The 8,261-nt window shown below is 46.7% G+C and overlaps 2 protein-coding genes across 5 annotated transcripts in view; one reads left to right on the top strand and one right to left on the bottom strand.

The window, feature by feature from the left end:
• Positions 1-2,821, top strand: part of RNF10 (ring finger protein 10) — a 48,052-nt gene extending 45,231 nt beyond the window's left edge. For 2 of the 3 annotated variants that reach the window (XM_011948551.1, XM_011948552.1), the window contains 3 exons: positions 864-921; positions 1,028-1,186; positions 1,825-2,821. In XM_011948551.1, coding sequence (XP_011803941.1) covers positions 864-921; positions 1,028-1,186; positions 1,825-1,901 — 294 coding nt within the window. In that variant the 3' untranslated portion in view covers positions 1,902-2,821. The remainder of the gene's footprint in view (positions 1-863; positions 922-1,027; positions 1,187-1,824) is intronic. The other variant, XM_011948553.1, reaches the window with a different exon arrangement.
• Positions 2,822-4,561: 1,740 nt separating this feature from the next.
• On the bottom strand, positions 4,562-6,922 carry POP5 (processing of precursor 5, ribonuclease P/MRP subunit (S. cerevisiae)). Of its 2 annotated transcripts, XM_011948548.1 has the most exons (5): positions 6,869-6,922; positions 6,641-6,783; positions 5,275-5,424; positions 5,016-5,099; positions 4,562-4,928 (listed from the first exon to the last, which is right to left on the bottom strand). In XM_011948548.1, the coding sequence occupies exons 1-5, from the start codon at positions 6,886-6,888 to the stop codon at positions 4,834-4,836; spliced, it is 492 nt and encodes a 163-aa protein (XP_011803938.1). In that variant the 5' UTR covers positions 6,889-6,922; the 3' UTR covers positions 4,562-4,833. The 2 variants fall into 2 exon arrangements, with proteins under 2 accessions (XP_011803938.1, XP_011803939.1); XM_011948549.1 differs by lacking the exon at positions 5,275-5,424 and having other exon boundaries at positions 6,869-6,918.
• Between the last annotated feature and the right edge of the window lie 1,339 nt (positions 6,923-8,261).

The following is an 8,261-nucleotide window of genomic DNA, read 5'->3' as shown; positions in this document are numbered from 1 at the left end:
AAAAATACAAAAATTAGCCGGGCATGGTGGTGCATGCCTGTAATCCCGGCTACTCAGGGGGGTGAGAGAGGAGAATTGCTTGAACCTGGGAGGTGGAGGTTGCAGTGAGTCAAGATTTGTGCCATTGCACTCCAGCCTGGGTAACAAGAGCGAAACTCTATCTCAAAACAAAAAAAAAACTGGAGGGTACTAGGCCGGGCACAGTGGCTCACGCCTGTAATCCCAGCACTTTAGGAGGCCGAAGTGGGTGGATTAACTGAGGTCAGGAGTTCAGGACCAGCCTGGCCAACAGGGTGAAACCCCATCTCTACTAAAAAAATCCAAAAATTAGCCAGGTGGGTGCCTGTAATACAAGCTACTTGGGAAGCTGAGACAGGAGAATTGCTTGAACCCTGGAGGCACAGGTTGCAGTGAGGTGAGATCGTGCCATTGCACGCCAGCCTGGGTGACGAGTGAAACCCTGTCTAAAAAAACAAAAACTGGAGGGCACTATCCACTGCTTACTCCGACAGATCGATGTTTTTAGGGGTCCCAAGAAGGGCAGAAAAACTTACCAGAAAGTCAGAATTCCCAATTTGAGGGTCTCAGTAAGAATCTCTTGTGCCTTCTGTGCGGTGTTCTTTACCCATTTCCTAAGGAACAAACAGCTTATGGTTTACTGCCTTGTGGGTTTCATTGCCATTTCCATTAGCCAGGATATAGAGGACGTGACTAGAACACTGTGTTAAGGAGAGAAGTACCTGGAAAATCTTTTCAAAGGTCATAGTTGGTTCTGTGCTTCTCCAGTCAGTCAAGGTAGGTCTGGAAAAGAAGTTGGACTAGCTACTTAAATTCTCTCCCCCACTTCTTTCCCACTTTGGCAGATGCTGAGGGTTGGAAAAGCAAAAGCAGATGTGTGGCCCAAAACTGCTCCAAAGAAAGGTGAGGATGGCCGGCCCACTGGTGAAGGGGGAATTTGGCTCCTTCCATAAAAAGCTGTTTCTAGAAAAAGAGTTGTTTCTATCGTTTTAACACTGTTATTTTTTAGATGAGAACAGCTTAGTTCCTCCTGCCCCTGTGGAGAGCGATGGGGAGAGTGATAATTCAGACCGTGTTCCTGTGCCCAGTTTTCAAAATTCCTTCAGCCAAGCTATTGAAGCAGCCTTCATGAAACTGGACACACCAGCTACTTCAGATCCCCTCTCTGGTAAGGGCAGAGGCTGGAGTGCCCCGGGTTGTCAAACATACTACACATACACTGCCATTCCCGCCTGGATTCAGTGGCAGACATCACTAATTAGGCTCTCTCCCTTCTGAACCCTTCAGCACACTCTAGTGTCATTTAAATAATACTCCATTTGGTATGTCAGATAGGACCTATTTGCCACTTGAGTAATTTATGGCGCCTGAAAGTGAAATTCTGAGGAACTCGTCCAAGATACAGTGGGGTATACAACCTGTATCCTTTAGAATCTTGAGTTGGTACAGGGTGGCTAATTAGATGGAGGTCAGTCTCAAAGCCGGTTGCACTCTGTTCGTGACTAGACAAGAATCACATATGTATGGTGTGCTATGTGCCTAGCACTGTGCTAATTTTTTCTCCCAACAACCACATTAAATGGGTGTACCTCACATTACAGATGGGGAAACTGAGGTCTAAGGAGGTAAAAGTGACTTGCCCAAAGACACCCACTTAGTTATACCAAGACTGGTATTGGAATCTAGGCAGTCTAATTCCAGAGCCTCCACTCTTAGCTCCCACTCTGTGACTTTCGGTCATAAAAACTGGCCAAGGGACAAGGGATGGCATTTTAAGTTAAGCTCTCTTTCTGTGTCTCCCTTTAGAAGAGAAAGGAGGAAAGAAAAGAAAAAAACAGAAACAGAAGCTCCTGTTCAGCACCTCGGTCGTCCACACCAAGTGACACTACTGGCCCAGGCTACCTTCTCCATCTGGTTTTTGTTTTTTGTTTTTTTCCCCCATGCTTTTGTTTGGCTGCTATAATTTTTAAGTATTTGAGTTTGAACAGATTAGCTCTGGGGGGAGGGTGTTTCCACAATGTGAGGGGGAACCAAGAAAATTTTAAATACAGTGTATTTTCCAGCTTCCTGTCTTTACACCAAAATAAAGTATTGACACAAGAGATCTCTTCCTGCCAAGGTTTTTTAGTTCGTTGCCAGTTTAGTCTTTTTGACCCATGTGTAATTAATTTTTCTCAACCCAAAATAAGATTGAGTCCCTTCGAGATGCATTAGAGCAGTCCAACCCAGAATGGCGCACACACTGCTCTGCTGTAGCATCATGTCAGGTCTTCCTGGGTTCAGCACACCTCTGTCTTTTAAAATAAAACAGCTGAATCTTTACTACCTATTTAGTTCTCCTTGTTAAAGAAATGGGTGGGAATAAAATGGATTTAGGACACCCAGTTTGAATTGCAGTTTATTTTTCTTCTGACACATGGCCAGGCTGTGGTGCCAGCTTAATGGAGTAGGCTGTCCCTGGCACTTGCATGTGTGAAAGGAGGGTTTTGCCTCTTCTTAAGCATGGCTTGTGTTGGTAAGGAAAGCTGTAACTCACGAAGCCCTGAGACTTGCTACCCCTAAGATCAAGCTTGTTTTAGGTGACTGGCTTGAGTCATAGGAACAGGAGTCTGGTACAGCTGCAGGAGAGCAGGGCCATCTGAAGCAGTAGCATTGCCACCATCTCCCTCTAATCTAGAGCAGTCTTCTTATGCCTTGGTTTGAGCTGAATTTGATGTAAATTCTTTTTCTGCTTAATAAAGTGACCTCTAGGTGTGTTAGAATGCGAAGGCAAATAGTCACAATAAATCACCTGCACAAGCAATGTGAGGTTTTTGTTTTGTTAAGTTCATTACAGGTGAGCTAGACAAGTTATTTCTTGAATAGGTTAACGTGACAGCTACTGTGATATTGTGGGCTGTCCTTTCTGGTGTCAGGTTTAAATGGTTCTAGAGCTGGGTTTAGCTTTAACCTGCCATTTTAAAAGTAATCCATCAGGAAATTTCCTGGATGGATGAGGGTGTTCTGGTCTCAAGATGAGGGGGCATGTTGAAGCCAAAATCACCAGTATTTCTGTTAAATGTGTATGGTACTTTCAGTCTCATCCATTGTATTACGGAGAAAAACAGATCCCAGAAATGTTGGTAGGTAGTAGACCAAACCTGAATCACAAGTCTCTTGCCGTTCCTACTTTCTGTGAGTATGGCAGTCTGACTTGTCTTCAGGGTAAGGCGCAATAAGGAAGAACAGAACTACAAAAAACTACCTTAAGTTTCTTAAGTGGGCAGCTGCTACACGACCATGCAATAATGATGTCAGGTGAGGCCAGCCCCCCAACCCCAACTGCAAAGGTAGCATTTTTTGTTTGAGATGGAGTCTCGCTCTGTCGCCCAGGCTGGAGTGCAGTGGCACAATCTCAGCTCACTGCAAGCTTGGCCTCCCGGGTTCATGCCATTCTCCTGCCTCAGCCTCCTGAGTAGCCGGGATTACAGGTACCTGCCACCATGCCCGGCTAATTTTTTGTATTTGTAGTGGAGACAGGGTGTCACCGTGTTAGGCAGGGTGGTCTTGATCTCCTGACCTCGTGATCTGCCTGCCTCAGCCTCCCAAAGTGCTGGGATTACAGGCATGAGCCACCGTGCCCGGCCCAAAGTTGCATTTTTGCAGTTACCTTATTAACTGTTGGCAAGGAATCTGGTATCTATAAGACCTGTGGTTCAATTCTGAGACGGGCTGTAGATCTCTGCCAGTTCATTTGCTGTGTCTCAACTAATATTTCTATTCCAAATGACTTGTCTTGCTTCGGGCCCATCTTGGGGCCGGGGGCACAGAGCTTCAGGTAGAAGGCTAAGTATTGAAAATTTAGGCCAGGCACAGTGGTTCACGCCTTTAATCCCAGCACTTTGAGAGGCCAAGGCAGGCTGATCACTTGAGGCCAGGAGTTCAACAGCAGCCTGGCCAACATGGCAAAACCCTCTCTCTACTAAATATACAAAAATCAGCCAGGCATGGTGGTGCACGTCTGTAATCCCAGCTACCTGGAAGGCTGAGGTGGGAGAATTGCTTGAACCCAGGAGGTGGAGGTTGCAGTGAGCCGAGATTGGGCCAGTACACTCCAGCCTGGGTGATAGAGTGAGACTGTCTCAATAAAAAAGTTTAGGCCGGGCGCGGTGGCTCAAGCCTGTAATCCCAGCACTTTGGGAGGCCGAGACGGGCAGATCACGAGGTCAGGAGATGGAAACCATCCTGGCTAACACGGTGAAACCCCGTCTCTACTAAAAAATACAAAAAACTAGCCGGGCGAGGTGGCGGGCGCCTGTAGTCCCAGCTACTCGGGAGGCTGAGGCAGGAGAATAGCATAAACCCGGGAGGCGGAGCTTGCAGTGAGCCGAGATCCGGTCACTGCACTCCAGCCTGGGCAACAGAGCGAGACTCCGTCTCAAAAAAAAAAAAAAAAGTTTAGTACCACATAGGGAGTCAGTCTTCCCACCAAGGCTAGGGATAGAGAAGATACTTGGCCAAGCATGGACTCCATAAGCCCTTTTTGTAATATAAGTAAACTAAATGCCACGGAAACCAGATACATTTATTAAATCTACTCTTAGCCAAGCAATAAAGATGTCTACAGAGTTCATAGCCTGCAACATTTAACCAGGGAATGCTAAGCAAAGGCAACTTCAGTTTAACTGAGTACTCTTTCAGGTGGGTAACATGTCCGCTGGTTGGTAGCTATCCAGTTTGGAAAACTGTAGAAGATGCTGTTGCTACCAGATTGTTCTGTTCAACAAGTGGGCCCGAAGCCCGAGCAGTGTAGCCTGCTGTGTGGTGAGCAGAGGTTCACTCCATTGCTTCTGCAGCCTCCTCATCTGACTCTTCCTCCTCCTCTAGTAAGCAGCTTCTTGTCACAGACTTCTGGATAGCTTCCCGCTCTCCTGGAGAAGGCAGATAGGGATGAAAGATGTCTTTGGGAGTGATTTCTTCAGTCACTGCTCAGTGGGCACTGGGCTAGTATTGCTTACCTTCATCAGTGCAGTTCTGCAACAAGATCAACAGCTGTCTCCTGTTGTACTGAATTAGGAACTTCTGACATGTTCTTATTGTACCTGGCATATGAGTTACTGCGGTCAACAGCTTGTGAAAGGTCTCGACCTTACAGACTTCCAGAGGTAGGGGAAGTGTCTTGTTAGCGGGACAGCAGGAAGACCCACCCACCAGTCTAGACTGAACTCTGAACATGTCACCTATTGAAAATCAGTAGCCATATCACGTCACTCCTACCTCCCACATGTAACGTGTTGAAAAAGCATGGGTAACGGTGTCCTTTGTTCTCCAGGTATGTGATGAAAGGAAGAGCTGACCACACAAGCTGATAGAACTCTTTTCTGCATCGTAGTAGTACTATTCCAGTATAGGCATTGAGGTATCGAACTACAACAGGAAAAAAAAAAAATCATTTTGGAAAACTTTTGCTGTGTGTGGTGGCTCACACCTGTAATCCCAGCACTTTGGGAGGCTGAGGTGGGTGGATCACTTTAAGTCAGGAGTTCAAGGCCAGCCTGGCCAACATGATGAAAACCCGTCTCTACTAAAAATACAAAAATTAGCCGGGCATGGTGGTGCACGCCTGTAATTCCAGCCACTCAGGAGGCTAAGTCATGAGAATCGCCTGAACCCAGGAGGTGGGAGCAGCAGTGACCTGTGATCTCCCTGCTGCACTCCAGCAGCCTGGGCAACAGCAAGACTCTGTCTCAAAAAAAAAAAAAAAGAAAAGAAAACTTTGGAGTAACAGCCTACTATGCGCCAAAAGTATGTTGTAGGCAAGTGGCACGTAGGATCTATCAGCAAGTAGAAGAGAAAAGCCAAAACACCCACTGTGTTGCACACCACTCAGAACTGGTGAATGAATTTAGAATTTAAAATGCTTTCTAATTCACTGACTAGTTAATTCAATAAATAGGAGCAGGTAGGAGGCGATCCATTTTAATTTGGGAAAAACCCTCGCCTGAAAAATAGGCTGTTTTACTGCAGTTGGGCTCTGTAATTCTTGTAGCAGTCAGCTGAGTCTCACCTGACTTAGGAGAGTTAAGCCTATCTGCATTTAACTCTCCAGAAGTCAATCCTCAAGCAAGGTAAAAGAGGGAACTAATTTAAGTGGTGTGGAAGAAGGGCCCCGGGCCCCTCTCTGTCCTGGCTCATCCTGTATTCACATATATTGACAATCATGTGTTCTGTACTTTACCAACTAAGGGCTTTCCCAGGGATACTTTCGACAATTTTTTTCCATGTGATGTTAATGTAATCGGTCATATAATAGCTCTTGCTAGGAACTATACACAGCTTCCCTCATTTAATTCTCTATCCTATCAAATTCAATCACAACCAATTACAGAAATTACCTGTCAAGCAGGTAAAAAGAGGCCTCTAGCTCAAAGCCCCACCGCCTTCGGGCCCCTCCTTTTAGCTCTCTGCTAATTTCGGACTCGCGTGGATCTCTCGCTTGCGGTCCCCGGCGCTTAAAGAGATACCTTACAAAAAACGGTGCACGGGCTTGGCCACTCGTGTCCCTTCTTTCTTCCTCCGGCGCCTGCCCCCTCCACGTCCCGCCATCCTCCCGGGTTCCCCTCTTCCCCCAGCGCTTTCGCACCCGCGAAGCCGATGGTGCAGGCGGCTGCGCCGAAAGTCCCGTGCACCCTGGCGATAGTGTCCCGTACGAGGCTGCTCAGAACTCGGTCATCGAGGCTTAGGCGGCAGCGGGGGTCGTCAGACACCAATTCGCAGAGCAGGTACCTGCGGCAGGCGAGAGGAAGGTGGGCGCTAGCGGCGCTGCGGAGACCTGGCAAGGCACTGGGTGGGTCTGGAAGGCAATGCTTACCTGTGCTTGAACCGCACCATGGCTGCCTCCGCGCCGTCCGTGCCGTTGTGCAAACCGGATGTGGGTTCCGTCTGCGGCCAGTGGGAAGCTTACTTCCGCAGCCTTTCAGCCATTCAGAGAAGGAGACAGGACATGTGGGCGGAGCTAGAAAGTTGAGAGGCCGAACTCTCTGTCAGTCTCCCTCAAGCCCCACCTAACTCTGCGTTTGTAAGCGCGCATGCGTCCTGCGGAGGGTCTCTGACTAGGTTGAGGGCTGAACTTCGGCTTGGAGTGGCTTGGAGCGGCTTGCAGCTGCGATGGGTGGGTTTGCTGCCACACCGGAGTTTACAATATTGTGTAGGATGCAACCGCTGCCCTTGGGGCCCTGGGAACCTTGCAGCACAGGTATGTATGCGAGTATATTCTCTCCCCAAGGTGAACGGTGGAGCTTTTGAGGGCAAGACCCTGCACCTCACAGCCCAGGGATTGACAAACGGGAAATCGGACTCTTATTTTCAGGTTTGAGCTCAGTTTAATTCTTCGATGCAGCTAAATATGCTATTGCTGTTTGGGCCTTTCAACAATCTTAGGGAGGCGAGTGTGCTGTCTCATTTTTTGTTCGCAGAAACAATACGTGGTCATTGTATTTTCTATTTCTGTTTTCCTTTTTTTTTTTTTTTAACAGAAAAGCACAAAGAAGCAAATAAATTATCATCCCAGCACTGAGAGAGAATAACTGTTGTCGTGTACTGTGTTTTCTTCTGTCATTTTCCCCCTGGGCCAGCGGTTCTCAAAGTGTCGTCTGGGGACCCCTGAGATTTCCTAAACTCACCCGGTTTAGGAGTCCCCGAAGCCAAAATTACTTTCATAATAATACTGAGATGTTACTTGTCTTTTTCATTCTCTCAGAGTGAACAGTCAAGTTTTCCAGAGGCTGCTTGACGTGATGACATCAGTGCTCTAACAGCTAATGGAATTATGTAGTGTTTTTTAAACATTTCTCAACTTTAATGTCCATAGTAAATATAACCCACAAAACTAAGAGCTCTTGGGGATCCTCAGTAACGTGTGTAAAGGGGTCCTGAGACAGAGAAAACAGTTTGAGAACTATGCCCTCTGTTAAATTATGTTTTTTCTTTTATTTTCTTTTTAAGTATTTTTTTAAAAAGTCTTATGGGGTATTACATAAAATACATATTCTTAAGTGTACATCTCAATGAATTTTTACATATGGGTAGACTTCTTTCTATAACCACCTCCAAGACTTCCAAGACTAAAGAGCACTTCCAGTATCCCAGAAGGTTCCCTGAGCCCTCTTCCAGTCAAATCCCTTACTGCCACTATTACCACTTCTACCCTGCTAGATTAGTTTTGCCTGTTCTTAAACTTTATATAAATGTCCTCCAGCATGTTT

Source organism: Colobus angolensis, unplaced genomic scaffold (genome assembly GCF_000951035.1).
Source record: "Colobus angolensis palliatus isolate OR3802 unplaced genomic scaffold, Cang.pa_1.0 Scaffold28, whole genome shotgun sequence".
Classification (NCBI taxonomy): domain Eukaryota; kingdom Metazoa; phylum Chordata; class Mammalia; order Primates; family Cercopithecidae; genus Colobus; species Colobus angolensis.
The sequence above is the reverse complement of the archived record's forward strand: the minus strand, read 5'-3'. Positions and strand labels throughout refer to the sequence as shown.

What these genes read in the sequence shown, in the direction of transcription:
- POP5 (XM_011948548.1), bottom strand. Translation starts at nt 6,888, where the DNA reads ATGGTGCGGTTCAAGCACAG. An exon ending in CAACACGTTACATGTGGGAG is followed by an intron (nt 5,100 to 5,274) that starts GTAGGAGTGACG and finishes CTCATATGCCAG; the next exon opens with GTACAATAAGAACATGTCAG. An exon ending in GCAGAACTGCACTGATGAAG is followed by an intron (nt 4,929 to 5,015) that starts GTAAGCAATACT and finishes TGCCTTCTCCAG; the next exon opens with GAGAGCGGGAAGCTATCCAG.